At 41.1% G+C, this 17,853-nt stretch overlaps 1 protein-coding gene and 1 long non-coding RNA gene across 3 annotated transcripts in view; one reads left to right on the plus strand and one right to left on the minus strand.

The window, feature by feature from the left end:
* LOC130608580 (uncharacterized) overlaps positions 1–12,140 on the minus strand; it is a 48,653-nt gene extending 36,513 nt beyond the window's left edge. Inside the window, exons 1-5 of one of the 2 annotated variants that reach the window (XR_008974574.1) lie at positions 11,959–12,140; positions 10,994–11,129; positions 10,445–10,566; positions 4,350–4,431; positions 1,994–2,128 (exon numbers count right to left, since the gene is read on the minus strand). This is a non-coding gene — a long non-coding RNA (uncharacterized LOC130608580). Of the gene's footprint in view, positions 1–1,001; positions 2,129–4,349; positions 4,432–10,444; positions 10,567–10,993; positions 11,130–11,958 lie in introns of those variants that run through there. The other variant, XR_008974573.1, reaches the window with a different exon arrangement.
* Positions 12,141–12,477: 337 nt separating this feature from the next.
* On the plus strand, positions 12,478–17,554 carry GRPEL1 (GrpE like 1, mitochondrial). Its single transcript, XM_057426572.1, has 4 exons — positions 12,478–12,580; positions 13,503–13,671; positions 15,074–15,155; positions 17,145–17,554. Exons 1-4 carry the CDS (start codon positions 12,510–12,512, stop codon positions 17,489–17,491), a joined length of 669 nt encoding a protein of 222 aa, XP_057282555.1. The 5' UTR covers positions 12,478–12,509; the 3' UTR covers positions 17,492–17,554.
* The last annotated feature ends 299 nt before the right edge of the window (positions 17,555–17,853 follow it).

Consider the following 17,853-nt stretch of genomic DNA (forward strand, 5'->3'; position numbering starts at 1 on the left):
AATCTGAAAGTGTAAAATCTAATGCTGAAATCACTGTGTGCTGACTAGCAACATTTGTGACACATCTGGAGTCTTATGAGTGTCCAAGGTGAAACAGAGTTGAGAGTGCTTTTATTTCTGCAAAATAATGTAGTTACTAAATTCTGTTTCCTTTTAATATAAGGAACTTCCATCCTTTACATAGAAAGGATCAGAAAGTGTTCCTTGAAAGTAAGGAAAGACTAGTAAAAGAAGCTTTACCAGACTCCTGTCATTCTGCTGGCAACGCTGCTCTAGCAAAGGGTGAATAGAGCTGTTAAATCAGTGTATATATACATGTGACCTTCAGTATGGAGTGTTTTTTCCAGCAACCATGAAGTGTCTACAATGGTGACAAGTTATTTTCTGAGTAATCTTGTGTGTATATATATCACAAGATGATAGAAGATTTCATGCAGTAATCTTACTTTGCTCAGCGGAGTTAGCGTGACATATGCTGCTTTGTGATATAGAACGGAGTAAAATTGAGGTTTTTAATATAAGTCCTGACAAAAATGGTAAGTGAAATAGCAGTAGTGCAATGAAGACAGGGCAAACAAAGCCACCATTATGGGCTTTGTAATATCTCAGACACAGTCCTTGGTTTTTAGAAGTAATTTCATTGGGAAATGGAATGTCTGACAAGACACAGAGGTGATTTTTAAGAGGGGCATTGACAGAAGCGACCTCAATTTAACATATCAGCTGAAAGACAGCACCTTTCATCTTGCAGCTTCTTCTAAAATCACTCTTCAGTGACAGCATCATATATGAGTCGAAGTCCTAAGGCAAGACAACAACTAAGCTCATAACTTTCTGCTCCAAAAGCGAATCCACAGTGAAAAATTAACACTCTGTCATAACACCAGGGACTTCACGGATGAATAGAAATTCATCAGGAATCACAGGTTGTGCAAAAAATAAATCCATTGGACAAAACCTCCAACTATCCCAAAATCCTTCTTAAGGAAATCCTTAATTTAAGGAAAGAGTTTAAAACTTGAACCTTGGTTCCATGTCTTCTCTAGTATTAACTTTCAGCAAGCTTATGCCTGACCTATCGCCTTTGCTTCACGAATACCCTACATTTCTGTGCCCTTAGGCTGCTGTACTACCACTTCAGGATCTCCTCCCCAAGACGTTGTTTTTCACATTTTTAACCTCATACATCATTTCTATCACCTCAGGAGCAGGAAAATCTCCAAAGCAGTGTTAAAATCTCAGTTACCATGTTTTAAATTAATATTTACACTGCTAATAAAAAATTCATATTTACCATGGCAACCTGCATCATATATATGCTCCTGATGAGAGGGAGAGAAGCCATTAAAAATAAATAAAAATAAGCAGGCACAGAAATGAAACATACACATTTCTGGACACATATTTCCAATGGAGGGGGAAAAATAAATTAATCAGCTCTACCAAAAACACAGATTTCCACATCAATACAAGGAATATGAAATGTTCAGAGTGAAATATGAATCACTAGTTTAGAGGGAACTCACTCAGTTTGGGTCTGAACAGCCTAATGGGGAGAAAATGAATAATCTCAAAATAGAAACTGGATGTCAAATCTTGTTTGGTCCAACTTGTGTTTAATCCTTATATTCCTTTCTCTGTAACCCTTACATTCCTTTATTCCTTTTTGACACATTTATTTCATTAAAAAAGAAGCTTTGGAAAAGCTCCCATCAGTGTATTTTCTTTTGCATCACTTGTTGGGGGTATTTTATAACCAGAAAATATTCTGATAAAACAGCAGAAACTTCTTAATTAAAAAAATCAGAGCCACTTCCCTTGATTTCTGGATACTCTAGAAAATAACAAGCCTGAACATGTCCTGAGTACTAACCACAATCTGTTTCTAAAGAAGGCTTCTGCCTAATCAGGACTATGGTGAAGCATTTCAGATGAAGTACATTACATGTAACAGCATCCTTCCTCAGAAATGACAAGAGCTTATCTCATCTACCTGAAAAAGTCAAGGTGCTGGGCTCTTCTATCTGTGCTGGCTATAATCACACAAGCAGTTGCAAAGGTAAACACAATCTAGATGTATGCATGTATTCAGCTGAAGGGAAGAAACTCTGCTGGAGCGTAGTCTCTCCTGGAACAGCAATACAATCAGAGCAGGTCATTCTCATGCACAGCAGAAATAACTCTGCTGATTTCACAAAAATTACAGCAAGAATAAATTTAGCTGTGCACAATAAAAGTGAGAACTTTACTGCAGCTGAACAATTGTCCGTACCTCATCTTCTCTGCGTAGACATAAAACATCAGAAGGTGAACACTCAGTATTGCTTATAATTCTTTTTATTGTTATTCTTGATGCCAGTTGCTGTCAAAAAATTGAAATATTTTCATAGCAGTAAAACCCAATCATCCTATACTGCCTGCTCTTTTTTAACTAGGGGGGAAAATATTAAACCATCATGAATTACTATTTTTAATATAGGATTTTTTATGCAAAGGTTTTTTCCCCAAACATTAATAAATGAGGGTAAAAGTTTTTCCCTCCTTGCAAAGCTACCTTAGGTTTAATTTGTTTTTATTGATTTCCAGAGGCATTTACACAACACAAGGTACAGTATAAGAAGAACATGTTAAATATTTTCACAGGCATGTTCTTTTCACTTCAGAAAAATAACAAGAGCTTTCCAACCTGCTGTATGCTGCCTGCCAATCCTGTTTGGCAAAAGCAGCAGCATCGCTTTTTAAATATAATGGGCTTTATTTTCAGTATGGTCCAAGCCCCAGGTAAGTATTTAGGGTTAAATCACATAAATTAACATTATGTTTTTGTAACAAGCAGGAACAAATGCACCAACTTTGACATGACTGGAAAGAGATGTTTGTAATGCCATTACTAACACTACATGCTTTCTGAACAAGAAAATAAATGTGTTCAGTTCAGCCTGCGGTATGCTCATCAGACAGACACGGCAGTGTCCTGACACTATGTTAACCTGACCATTACACATGTTTCTGTCTGTATCATATATACACTTCATCTCTGGCACCAATGTTTATTAGAGAGCCCAAGAAACATCAAGGATAAGCCACAAGCATTTGGCTCATCATAAATCTTGAAGAAAGAAAATCAGGTAGCAAACTCAACCTTTGAAGGAAGTCCTTCCTGAGGTTAAATGACTTTTTCACTCATGCCAAACATTTGATCTTCCTTCCTATTCACTTAGAAGGAACTAGTTACCAAAAGCTACAGAAGAAGGCTCTTAAAGGGCCTTCTTATGGTAATGGTTTGGTTTAAAAGCATGTGTCCTGAGGTTGTCTTAGAGTTAAAAGCACAAATATGCTGGTAAATAGTTAGGAATTCAACATGAGACATGGGAATGCACTCAGATGACACAACTCAAGGTTATGGTGACCCTCATGTTTCTAGCCAGCTCACAAAACAGAGCAAAAAATCCACAATTCAAAAGACAGGGTATCTCCTGACATAGCCGGGTAAGCCACTTTCAAGAGTCATAGTCATAAGAAATACCGAGTGAAGCAGATGAGAGCAGAGACAGGGGAAACAGATTGAAGACCAGAAAGCCTGCCAACCAGGATGATTTTGGCAGGCAGACTGGAAAGGGCATAAATAATTTTGCCAAGAGCCAAACAGACATACAAACACAGGTAAACCAGCCCCAATGAAGTAGAGCTGCATACTGACTGCAAGACAGAGAGCAACTTGCTGGGCCTTAAATGTCTTAGAGAGGCTCTTCTCAGGTGCACAGAGGAGGTTGCACACCAGCTGCAGTGGTATAGTGGATATATTAAGTGTAGAACTGTGGCTTACATGATTTGGTAGACGTATTTGCTAGACCTGATGTTTGAAGAGTGATTCAAGTGCCTAAAAATAGCTATCTAAAACCACATTAAATAAGACATCAGTATGGGGCTGGCAGAAACAAAACAAGACTTACTAAGGCTTGTGCACTTCTGGCACAGCTGCTGGAGGGCAGGATATGTAGGGTGTCCACAATGGGACTGCACGTTTAGCACTAGAATTACATGCTTTGTAACTTACGTGGTAGAAAAAATAGACAAGTCTGCTGCCAGCCCAAAATACGGTACAAAAATTACACAGTGGCATCACTGGCCCAACAAAATGAAGCCTGATGCTCAACTTCTCCCTCACCCCTTAGCAGGCCAAAACACTTGCTTGTTTTTAATGAAGAATTACTGTTTCCAGCCTAATACTGCCTCCACCTCACATTACGTATTATCAGCTACTCTGCTAGAAGTGATCATTCATTACAGAAATACACGTAGCTAATTTCACATAAAACCAAGAGTTCAAGTAAAGTAGGAGCACTTACACAGCAAAGGGAGGAATGCTAGAAATGACATTCCAGAAAGTCCCTAAACAGAGTGAGGTTTCACCACAGGGCACAGACTTTTCTAGAAGAAAACAGAGAAAGTTTTAGAGAAACAAGTTACTCTAAACCAGAGGTTTATATTTATCTAGGTTACAGATTTATCTAAACTGGAATCTCACCTAAATATATAATGAAAATATAACACAAAATGATGAATATACAGCCCCTCTAAGATGAAGACTACTACAAATTTTCTGGAACTGCAAGGGAAGAATATGTCTGAAGAACAAAATATTTATGTGTATATAGAGACCAGATGCACATTTTCAGCCATTCCATTTGAAAATTTTCCTTATAGCTTTCATAACATTTATTAGGAGTTTAAGATACTGGCATTTCTCTATGTCAACTGGATAAATGTCACTGACACAAACCAAAGAAAATAAGAACAGAAGATACAAATGCAGCCAAGTTGTATTTATAGTGAGCATAGTGTTCATCCCCCTGTTGGGTCAGTGGGATAGCTATAGAATCATAGAACTATAGAATAGTTTGGGTTGGAAAGGACCTTAAGATCATCTAGTTCCAACCCCCCTGCCGAGGGCAGGGACACCTCACACTAAACCATGTTGCTCAAGGCTCTGTCCAACCTGGCCTTGAACACTGCCAGGGATGGAGCATTTACCACTTCTCTGGGCAACCTGTTCCACTGCCTCACCACATCTATTATTTTATGTACTTGTTCTGGCTAGGATGGAGTTAATTTTCCCCCTGTGTGGGGGGACTGAAGGTGGACAGGGTCAACTCACCACATTGTGCCAACAGAAGAAGATACATGTATCCTGTCTCTCCTGTTCAGTGACTGCCTGAAAAGCTGAGACTGCCTTAAGTCACCACCTAACTTTATCAGCATTTCGCACACACTCAGTGATCTGCAGAGCCATTACAAAGGCAGGGAATATCTGAAAAGTAAAAAGCTGGGTAAATTTGCTTGCTGCCTCAGAATTGCCCCCAACTGGGAATTTATTCCTTGCAAACCATGAGCTGCAACAAGGAAATTGCCATTAATGCATAAATATTTCTTGTGCTTTGCTCTTACTTGACCTTGTTTGTAGCTGTGCTTGCCAACTGCAGACACAAACTACATAGTTTAGCTCGAGTTTACTGCAAAGCTGGCTCTGAAACAGTTATTTGCAATGTGGAGAGAGCTGTAAGAACAGATCCTCCAAGTCTGTCACACTGCCTTCTGGCAGAAGAGCACAGAATTTACTTTACAGCTCTCAGAGTTATCTCTAAAGCCTCAACTTCTTGTTTGTACATCTTTTATTCACTTGGTGTTGTACCAAGGTGTTAACAGTTATTGAAAAACAACCACCAGCAGTCCAAAACAGCTCCTTCTGTCCCAAATAACAGAAAAGCTGTCACATCAATGTGTAGACAGTCACTAATTGTCTCAGAACAGTATAGAGCTGTATGAGATACAGGCAGCCTCAGGTCTAGTTGCTTTCCAGCAGCACAGCCAGCTTGGAGCTATTTAGCATGACAATGTACCGTGACAGGCAGGTACACAGAGCACATACAGAATCCTTTGGCACTTCCAGATTACTGTCAGCACTCAGCTGCTACAAAGTTAGCCTGCTGGATCTGTCCTACAGAGCAAGCATCATTGTGATAACAGTACACATACACCACTTAGTTTATGTGCTTAAGGTAGAATTAGGAAGATCAACACATTAGCAGTTCGTGACTGCAAAATAATTTTACATTTTTCCTATGTATTTATCCTGTTTTACTTAACTCCAAAATAAATATATTCCCTGTTTCTCTCAGCTTCCTCAAACTTGCAGGTCCCATTCCAATGAGGGAGTGGATTTTTACAGCTATAACATGACAGTAATTTTATTCATTAAGACTTTGCAGCCAAAGCACTTAGGGACTCATAGAAAAGTAATAAACACATGTTTTAAAACACACAACAGAAAAATAATTTTTAAAATAGACTTAAAATACAAATTAAGCAGCTGGAAAAGTTGTTCTAATAAACAACCAACAGCACTGGTCATAAGAAAAGCTGTAAGCTCTTTGAAATGGAAGAGCCTGCTTTGTTCAGTAATAAAGATGAATTAAAACAGCAGCCACAGTGGGGCTGGGATTCTCCACCTTAATGCTTTACCACAGCACAAGCGCAATTATTAATCAACACTAATATCATAAAGCAGAGTAGGGGGTACCACTCACACCATCTCTAGAAATGAACACAGTGCTGTTGAAGCCATATTTAATATCACAAAGGTGAAGGTGTTCTTGGTCACAAATCATGATGAGAACTTGAGAGAGGATAGCATCACAAAACCTGAGAAAAAGAGTAAGTAAGCAGAGATGGAAGCAGTGCGCTAAAGAGGTGCTTCCACTCTCAGCAGAGCAGATGCAATGATGGAATATGCAAAGCAGAAGATGAAAGAGGAAGAAGGAGAAAGAAGAGCATAAGCCTGGGCAAAATCCAAGGACCACCAATGGGTTGGGAAGACAATGAAAAGCAGCTTGTCCAGTCAGATCAGAGAACAGTTCAGAGCCTAGCAGCTGGTGATAGAGTCAGGGGGAATGATTATATGGTTTCAGCCATAGCAGTAGAATTCCTATTTAACATGTATCACAGAAGTGAAGAATCCAATAATTTTCAACCAGTTTCTGATTGATTAATAACACATTAACCTGATCTAATGTGGAAATCTGAGGTGACCTTTAAAACAGCAGTGAAAGGACTTTGGGTGACAGCTCTTACAAAACTTGAAGCTGCCATGCTCTTGCTTTCTGAGCAAGGTGCAAGTACAGTGGATGTAAAATAAGGGCTTTCATTCAGCTCTGCCTGTACTTGCCTGGCACATGCTTTACATTCAAATAAACTCCCAAAACTGGAGTTAAACCAGAGACATCAGTAGCAGAACCCAACTGATTTTGAAGAAAGTCTGACAAAAACACACACTTCCCCTAATTTCAGCAGCTCCTATAACAGGGTTGACTTTGCACCTTCACAGATGCTTGTGGAAGGGAGCAAAGTGTGAAGCACTCATTTTAGGGACAGGTTCAGAGACCTCCACACAAAGCACCAGAAACATGGTTAGGTATATTTTATTTCTGTGGCAATCAGATTTTTAGAAGCTTTTCTGCCTTCCGCTCCAGCTATTTTAGCTGAACTCTTTGTCACCATCTAGCCGGACTCACCTAGCCAAGTTAGAATTGAATGGAGCAGAGCACTGGTCCCACAGGAGCGTTCACCCACTCATTAATTACACATAGCAACACAATGACAAGTTCTTGCTGCTTTCTATAGTTGAATAAAAGCATCAGATAACCTTTTTAAATCTTGCTTTATGCTACCTCCATTCATAGCTTTTCAATACCCTTGCACAACATCAGCAGAACAAGCAGTCCTGCTTTGTCAGCCAGCTGGGTGCCCAAAGAACAGCCTACCTATGAGACTGAACTGTGAATCAGAGCACTAAACCATAATGCCTAGAAAGAGCTCTGTGTGCTGCCCAACCAACCACACAGTTCAACATCCTGTCAGTCATCAGATAAAGTATGCAAAAAGCAAGGAAGAAACATTTGCAGAAGTCACACTTCAGCAGTAAATAGCCAGGCCTCAGGCTTTCACAGCACTACTGGCAGCCTGTTTGCCCAGCACCTGGCTTGGCAGTCCTTCAGCAAACATTCTCTTTGACTAATACAAATCACTTGTACAGCAGAAACAGGCCCACAGCAAGTAATTCATCAAATCTTAAAGAAAAATTAAGAAAGAAAGAAAAACATATATCTGAATGTCAAAATACCATTCCAATAATAGCACTTCCATTGTTAACCTGTGTAAGGAACAGATAACAAGAACTGCTGTCTGCTTGGCAAATGTGAATGTGACAAAAGAGAGCTGACCTACTCTTCTATCAACTTGTTCTGGTAAGTTGAAAGGCAACAATTTCTTTTTATGAAAAATATGAAGAAAATCCTTGACACCACACTAAGAGAATCACAATTGATTTGAAAACTCTTCTCTTGAAGCTCAATGGATTTGTCTCAAGGTGGAAAGCCACATCAGCATGATAGGAGATTGTTTCTCTGCATTTGAACAGCTTTGTTCTGAGTGGTAGCTAGGCTAAAGTAAGATAGACAACACTTGATTGACAGGTTTTCCATTTTTATATCTCCAGGAATGCTACAAGACATGCACGAGTGCCCCTGATAACATACGGGCTCAGAGAACACACCGTAATAGCCAGATTTGTAAATCCTTGGTATACCAGATGACTTATGCAGGAATATTACAATAAATTGCCTCTGAAATTGTGGCATGCTGCTCTGGGGAAGGATCTCTTCAGTGTCCCCCCAGGAACAGAACTTCTGTTGTTCTAAATTGCTGTAATTAGATCTCTTCAGAGCCCTGTGGCTATAGCTATTCCATTTCCAACACAGCAACGCTCTCCAGGCAACAAGATGGTTACAAAATGTACCTTTCAAACCAGTTAGCAAAAAGCTATGGGAACTCCAAGAGTACTCTTTATAATCGGAGCAGGATGTATGATTCAGTATTTTCAGCCTTAGGAGAAACTAGGCAGAAAGTAGGTATTACACATTCCCTCTTGGGAGAGAGATCTTACAATGTTTGCATTAAAAACTGTAATTCTGAACATACAGATTAACCATCTTAGTGCTGCTCTAATGAAAAGAAAGTCAGGTTATCTCCCCCCGCAAGCCCCTAACCTGCATTTCAGGATTTAAAGTTTCCAGATTCAAGTAATGATTTCATCTTTATTGTCTGGGTCTGAAATGGACCCAGGGTGGAGCTGATGCTGATCCTCAGTCTTAACAATCGTTATGGAGGGAGATTTGTTATCGCTTTATACACCAGGATCAGTCCCTTAATTTTACACTACACATCTTCCCACAATGGGCTATGGCTCAGTGATCCCATCTGCAACCTTTTCTAAAGGGCACGGGTATGAATAACAGGTTTGTCTTCTTCACTGCCATATAGTTCAGTAACAGTCTTACAGCTAAATTAACATTTTCTTTAATTTGATGTTTCCTGATATTTCATTTGATATTTAATATTTTCTGATATTTAATTTCATGTTATTTCCTGGTAAATTCCCTGAAAGGTCACTGCTGGAACATATACAAAGGCATTTTTTTGGTCATTTTTTTGTCCACTTGCTCCCACCACAGCTCAATATTGGTTCTGATCAGGATGACCTATATCTGTTCAGCAAAGATATAATGCCCTGTCACTTGCACCCTCAAAACATTAATAACACAGTTCATATTTGAATCACAAAAGTAATGGCATTCTGTTTGCTGCTTGAATATCAATAGGCTATATCTCAGCATTAGGAGACAAAACTAGGTTGGTCTTTTTTTTTAGAGAAACAGAAATGCCTTAATTTTTCATTGAACTTTTCAAGCACAAATCTTGCATTTATGGCATTTTTCATCTCTAAGGATTACAAGTCTCTCCACTACAAGTGCAATATTAATAATAAAAAAGAGACATAATTCAGCTGACATTTTGAGTTTTCAAAGTATCACAGAAATTCCCTTGTGCTCTCTAAACAACTTTCTTGTAAGGTACTGAAAAATTACTGCCCTTAATTTGTAGTTGTAGAAATGTGGTTAAGTAACTGCACAAGACGACAAAGTGAATCAGTAGAGAAACCAAGGGATCATATCCAGAGTCCTTGATTCTATCACTAGATTCTATCCACAGAAATCAAGGGTTAAAGTCACTTTTAACCACATCAAGTTGAAAAGTAGCAGCTGGTTAATGTTACAGAATTCAGGACAAGCATTACTTATCATCAGATCATTTTCAAACCCAGTATTTAAGTGAAGAGCAAAAGACCACTTGATACGGAGAGGACTGCTCAGGAACCAAACAGTGCTTGCTTGTGAACATCTGTGATTGCCAACCAGATGCTGAACACTCAGTAGAGTATAAAAAACCCAACACATTAGGTTGGGTTTACAATTAAAATGGAACAGACAGCAATAGCGTAAGAACATTAAAATTTGGGAGGTTTTGGTCAAAGTGGGACAGTACTCACAGCCAATATCAATCAGGATGCAAAGAAGCTCTATTTAAAGGTCCATGCTCTTCCTTCGTGCTGCATCTGCTGTTTGGTCTTGACCCATCAGTAGTTGTGCTAATGCAGGGTTTTCTTGACAGCTGTTCAAGTTAAGAAAATCACAACAAACCTCATTCTTACTGTGGAGTATCTTGAAAACTTACTTGCAAAAGGCCTGTGAACTACCATTTGGGGTAACTGGTCCTAATACAAGAACGAACTTGTTTTAGAAATCTTGAGCTGACTGTATTTTACTCAGTTATTAATTAGCCATGCTGGCAATAGGCTTTGCTCAACCTTTTGTTATCAATTTTGTGATTTCGTGATCAATCATTAATCAAGCACAACTTCCAAAGATGATAGGCAGAAGAGAATTAAGAAAGGCTGAAATAGGAAGCTAGATGCTAAGAGTGACAAGGAGAAATGACAGCCAAGAATGATGAGACAGCAAAGACTGCTTGTCTAGGCTTTGTGAGAAAATGCTTCTAGGAAGCATTTTAAAGACATCAGACCTAAAGATTCACTTACCTTTTCTGTCTCATTTCTTCATGGCTTTCTGTGGGTATCGCCTTTTGTGGCTATTCCTACTCCTTGTTCTTTCTGATTCTTCCTCAGCATTATCAGCATCTTTAACAGATTTCCTCAACTACTTCTTTCAGTATTTCTGAGGATGAAGCTTGGAATTTGTGGCTTATCTACTTAAGGCAGATACTGACACCACTACATCTACTGCATGTATGAACACCACACGGCATCACTCTTTCTTTGCTGTGTTGTGTATGTGCAAGCCATTGGATTGTACCAGTGTCACATCACAAAACAGTGACAACCAAAATACAAAACCCACAGACTGAAAAACCATTTGCTTTGTATCTTAGAGATGTTGCTTATTGTCACCCAGGAGTGTTTATTGGTATGCTTCTAGCTCTTCCAGATCTTCTCAAAGGAGGAGAAATCCACATCCATGTAACTGTATGAGCAGTGAGACTCCTTGGGATCTAACAGTTGTCGCAGTATAAGGCCGCTGGCCTCATTATACCATTCATCCTGCATTCTGCAGAGCCATGAAGCAACACATCATAGATACACAACCTGCCAAATAAAAGCCATGCTGAAAACTTATTGCACTCTGCCAAAGTTTGATTAAACTTAGCAAAGCCCCAGCTTCTGCAGGATTCTCATGTGGCAAAGCAGGAATGTACTTTGATCACATACTTGAATATAACATTTATTGAATTTGCACTGTGGAATCAGCACCTTCGCTATCCTTCAGTTTATGTTACAGAAGTGCACAAATGCATGTGAAGATCAGGTTAACAGCTGGTGTTCACACGTCTGTGAATAATCCAGGACTCACTTTGGGACTGTACAATGCGTGACCTTGATATTGGGTGTTTTTTTCCCCACTTTAACAGGATAACAGCTAATAGATATTGACAAAGCTCAGGAGCCACCCAAGTACAGCGAGCAGGCCTTCCGCAGCCTCCACTAACCATTGCACAAACAAGTTGCACAAGCAGGTGGCCAAATTTGGGAACAGTGGATTAGCAGCATCAATCCCTTTTAATTAAAGCTCAAGATTTGAGATGATGATTACCCAGCAAGCGTGTAGACAGCGCTGTGTGAGCTTGCATAGGCACACTCCTCAGTGGGGGTTTGCACACCAGCTACTGACAGATGCTTCAAGGCATTACTGATTAACGGGCCGGCAGTTAAAAATAAAACGAGCTGCAATCCTCAAACTTTTCCAGTCACAGCTCTTACGGGACAGACGTACGGGACCACCCGCAGCCACCGCACTGCCTCAGCTCGACCACTTCTGACAGAAAAACGCCGACGCCTGACGGCAGCCGGTGCCCCGCTGGCTTCTGCAGGCTCCCGTTGCCGAGGGGAGGCTGTATCAGCCCCAGGAGGGGCAGCAGGGCCCGGCAGAACCCGCTCCCAAGAAAAGCAAAGGCTCCCGCGCCCCGCCTCCCCCAGACCTCCCCACCGAGCCCCGCCTCTTCCGCGGCCACCCGCCGCGGTGTGTGGGAAGAAAGGTGCAATGGCGGCGGTGGCACAGTGCGTGAGGGGCGCGCTGCGCCCGCGGTATCCGCTGCTGAGCTTCGCCCTGAGGTGAGGGTCGCGCCGTGCCGTGCCGTGCCACCTGGCCTGGCTCGGGTGTGGCGGGATAGGTCGGGTCCGGGTCCGCACTCACCGCCTTGCTATCGCCGAGCCAGGCCAAGAGCGGGGCCCAGCCCCGCCGCGCTGGGGTGCTTCACCCCTTGTGACCGGCCCTCCGGCTGTGCGGCGGGGAGCCCCTTCTGACAGCCGGTGCAGGTCCCACCTCCCTTACCGTCCGTCGGGAGAGTGTCCCAGCCAAGCATCGCGGGCCCGCGTGGCTGGGCCGTGGGCCTGAAGGCCTCCGGGCCAGAAGTGTTGGTGCGGCGTGCGGGGCACCAGACCTGTTGGGATTGCAGCACTGAGCCTCGCCCGTGAACCGGTTTGTTTCAGCCTCGGAAACATTAGGAAGGGATAGAACCTCATCTTCATGGAGACCGGGCCGCTATTGACATATTTGCGAAACAGCAGTGAGATACAGCAGGGACTCAAAGGCGCTTTTCTGTTGCTCTGTAGCAATCGGCGGCAAACCGCAGTTCTTGTCGGTGTTTTTTGGGAGCCTGTTGCGGGTGATTGCATCATGTGAACTGGCTTTGTGTCCTGATAGAGCGCCGTGCTGAAAACAAGCACATGTTGCCTTTAAAAGTGCTGCTGCTTTATAACTGAATATAGTGGGCACTTACAGGCTGCTGCCCTGTGGTTTTTATATCGCAGCAAAGTTATTTTCTGTAGCAGTTTAGATGGCCTGAGTTCAGTTACTTCTCATGAGAGGTTCTGTAAGTAATTTCACACAGCTAGAATTGTTGTATTAATTTGTGCTTTAATGTGAGGATTTTGTAGATATTGATATGTCAAATAAAGCGTCCAGCATGTCCAGAAGATGCGAATACCTTACAAAGTAAGCAACTGATTAATACTATCCACATTTTTGCCTTAGGACTTCTCCACGACTGCTTTGTGCAGCAACACAACAGAAAAATACTGGCCAGAACTTGGAAGAGGACCAGAGTCAGAGCCAAAATGAACACAAGGTAGAACCCAGCTCTGCTGAAAAGACGTTAACTGAAGAAAAGGCCAAACTGGAAGAACAACTGAAAGAAGTTACCGTAAGTGTCTCATGGTTATTGGGTTGCACATTGCATACCTACGAGTGTTCATTATGATTTCCTTGTGCCCAATCTGGATACAGTTGTGTGATTGCTGTGTAATTGTTCAGTAAAAACCTGCACTTTGATAATTGCTTAAAGCTTCAGAGTAGATATACAACAAGAGATGCATCCCTGGTACAAGACATAAGATTTTTTTGGTAACTTACTTCCAGTTTCTGGATGCAGTTGGACCTTTTCCAGCCTGAATACCTGATAGTGAGTTTTGGTGACTTCAGTTCACTTGGGTTTTGCTCAGTGAAGAAGTAATTTTTAGAAGCCTATGGAAGGGTTTGAGGTTGTCTTTGATGTGTGCATCTGTGTGCACTAGGAGTAGGCTTTCTCAAAAGAGCTGCTGGCTTTTCAAAGGTCAGGGTTAATGGTGCTTAGCTTTTACTTAATAGTCTACTTATTACATTCTCTGGAAATTTCAAACCTTCTCTGTTGGAGACCCTTCAAACATAAGGCTGAAGCATCACATTCCCTTTGGCTGGCCCATCTTGCATTCTCTCTTCAGCAGAGGGTGAAGGATTAAATAGAAGTATTGCTTTTCTGGATGAATGCTTTATATAAAATGTATTTCTAGAGCATTTGAGACTTTGAGAGGTAGCCCAGAACCTTTTGTAGAAGGAGCACCTATGGATCATAAGTGGATTGAGTTTTCTTCCTGTTGCCCTTCCCAAAGTGCAGAAGGACAAAGCAGAGATGTCATTTAACATCTCTGCTGACACCTTCTGCTATTTGTTGCCCAGTGTGGCTCTTCAGTCAACTCGTTGACTATTCTTACTCTATTGTGGGATTCTTCACAAGCATATTCAGAGTGGAAGCCCAGTGTGGAGTTCTGGGTGAGGTGGTGAAGCCCTCAACCTGAAGTGCCTAGATTTAATAAATTCCATTCTTAGTACATCTGCTGCTAGAGGAGTTAGGCTTCATAGTTTGTAAAGTTTGAAGAAACCCGCTGTGTTGAATCTTGTTTGCCACAGTGTCAAAATCCCTCAGGATTGATGAAGGCTTCCTATGAACACACATCACCAAAAGCGGAAACCTTTGATTAATAAAACTTGATGTATCTGTAGAGTTAAAAATGGCTTCCAGTTAATCTGTTGACAAATACTGGGAGTCTGGAAATCCATCTTACTTTCTTTCCCTCACTTTTGTCTGCATTAAAGTGAAGCAAACACCTGCGTTGGTAGATGCTGTGCTAATTGGCATGTTGTCTTTAGACTGGTCTTCAGATGGTGGGCCATCTAAACTGTAACTGTTTAAAATGCTGGTTTATACAGAATATGCTGTTCTGAACTATCGTCAACTACCCAACAACCAGGAATGAAATCTCTTCTGTTACTGTTTTTTTTCTCTTTAGGACAAGTACAAGCGTGCCTTGGCAGATGCAGAAAACATAAGGCAAAGAAGCCAGAAACTGGTAGAAGAGGCAAAGTTATATGGTCAGTGGAGGCTCATTTTGTCTATGCTCCTAAGACCCAGGAAATGCTCAGCCTGGAAAACTGAGCTGACTGGTTCAGAGTTGGGACACATTGTACTTCCCAAGTCACTCTGACTCCTTGCTGGAAAAATGTATTTGACGCAGAGGTTTTAACAGTTCCTCACTTTGCATCAGAATTACAATCATCTCACTAGACAAGGGCAAGGCTCACACAGCTGACTTGAAATCTGTCAGCTTGGTACCTGATTTCCTACAACATATCCTGCACTGGTATATTTTTCAGTAAGGTTTGCAGCCTCAAGTTTGCCATTTTCACACACTTTGGTCTCAGAACTGACTGCAGAATACTGACATGAAGTAGCAGCTTTCCTTCTGGTTTAGGGTTTTTTGTTCTTGGTGGGTTTTTTGGGTTTGGTTCTTTTTTTGGGCCGGGTTGGTTTGGTTTAGTTTTTGATTTTATTTTTTTTTTTTAGTCTTTTATATTTGGATAACTTTTGTGTTCTGCTGAAGGCCATAGCTTTCAAACAGAAATAATACATTTAGATGGGTGGTTTCTTTCAGTGGTAGAAATGTAAAATCACTGGCTAGGAGGAATGCTAGATACACATCTTTCTTCAACAGCTGGAGCCAGGCTACTGACATCTGATTCAGCTTTTTGACAGTTCAAACACAAACCTGTAAAACACGGTACACAAATACTGCAGCAGCAGAGTGCTGATCATTTTAGTGTTCGACTGTCACTCTGGCTTGAAAAATGTGTTGACCTTTTTTGCCACACACTATACACAGCTCTATAGTTTAATTCTGAATACAGAAGTTTTACATTTCTGAATACAGGGTCTTCAGTTAATGTGTGCTGTCAGAAAAAGCACCTCTCAGTTACACAGCGTTCTTGCACTGTTTTCATGGGTGTTTGAATACTTTGCTCTGAAGCTGATTTTCAGTAAGCGTTGTTTCACTGATATGCTGCTTAGTGCAGAAGGACTTTGAGTCATGTCTGAGCTCAGAAATTTTACAAAAACTATTCAGAAAACATTTCTCATGAATACCAAATTACAGAAAATCTGCACAATTTTATCACTCGTATATGACTGCTTTTTCTGTTGAAGGAAGAGACGTGCAGTTGTTAGTGACCCGTTCCTGAGAATTACCTGATCCCTATAGATTTTGCCAGGTGCTTTGATAGGATTTTTTATGTTTAAACCAAAGACTTGTGCTCTGGTAATGCTCATACCGCTTCTTGGTAGGGAAAAACCTATCAAAATGCAGAGCAGTTTGTCACTGGTTCACCTCTACATAGAAATGTGTTATTTTACTGAACGCTTTTGTTTTTTTGTGAGTTCTAGAAATTATTTGCCTTAAGTGAGATGAGGCCAGATTCTGTTAGTGTGAGCCAGAGAACAGCTTCAGGACAGGAGCTATCTTTACCTTAGGAATTGCTCAGTGTTTACAAGGCACGGCTTCTGACTCTGTACAAGTGGTTTGTAGTGGCAGGGGAGGTGTGAGTTCTCACAGTGAATCACAGGAGTCGCTGTTCCTCTCTCAGACTCCTCATCAATCTGACTACATGCTTTTTCTTCTGGAAATATTTTTGGCACATCAGATTAAAGAGTAGGAATAGGGCAATATAATGCTTTGCACTTGAATCCCAGGATGAGAGAGGCATGAGGAAATGATGTTAATCTGAAGGGTTTGGTAATTTTGATTAGAATTTTAACTATTAATGTCAGGTCATTAGCGTAGCTTTAGCTCTTTTAAGTTGAAATAATTTTTTTTCCATAGAAGTAGAGGAGGTGATGTGGATTTCAAGGTACCTATAATAATTCTGTGTCATCCAGTAAAACTGGAAAGGACATTTTACCCCAGCTGTTTATGTATCTTGTTAAAAAGTCTAAAATAGTACGGATTATTTGTGGGGTTTGCGGCTGTGGTTGTTGGGCTGCCTGTTTCCCTCAGTGGACTAATTCCATTCCCTTCTGTTTCTTCTCAGGGATTCAGAGCTTCTGTAAGGACTTACTAGAAGTTGCAGACATTTTGGAGAAAGCAACTGAAAGTGTTCCGAAAGAAGAAATTAAGGATGAAAATCCTCACTTGAAGAGCTTATATGAAGGTCTCGTTATGACAGAAGTACAGATTCAGAAAGTGTTTAAAAAGCATGGCCTGCTCAGACTGAATCCTGTCGGAGCCAAGTTCGATCCCTATGAACACGAAGCATTGTTCCATGCTCCCATGGAAGGGAAGGAGCCTGGCACTATTGCATTAGTATCCAAGATTGGCTATAAGCTGCACGGGCGTACGCTGCGGCCCGCCTTGGTGGGTGTTGTAAAAGACGCTTAGCTGCTTAACCTGAGAAGGTAAAATGCCATACAACTATTAAACAGCTGGATGGTTTTCCTCTCACACCGTGCTTTCCTCATTCCTTTGCCCCCTGAGAGGTCTAAATGAATTGCTTGAGGTCTCCCAGTGAAAATGAAGCAACCAGTGAAATTCTCCTGCTTAGTGGCCTTCAACATAACTGTTCCATCAGCTCTCTTCTCAAGTGTGAAATACAAGAGCCATTAAGCTCCCTAATGCTGTAGATAATGTTTTTTACAACTATTGCTCCCAAAGGTGCATTAAATTGAAAGGAACAAAATGCTCACAAGAATTCTGCATCACGTTTATCATTGTGTGTAGATTGAAAATCCAGATCGTGGCTC

The sequence above is a fragment of the Pezoporus wallicus genome, unplaced genomic scaffold (assembly GCF_028554395.1).
Source record: "Pezoporus wallicus isolate ANWC-B61680 ecotype Strahan unplaced genomic scaffold, APGP_CSIRO_Pwel_v1 scaffold_13239, whole genome shotgun sequence".
Lineage (NCBI taxonomy): Eukaryota > Metazoa > Chordata > Aves > Psittaciformes > Psittacidae > Pezoporus > Pezoporus wallicus.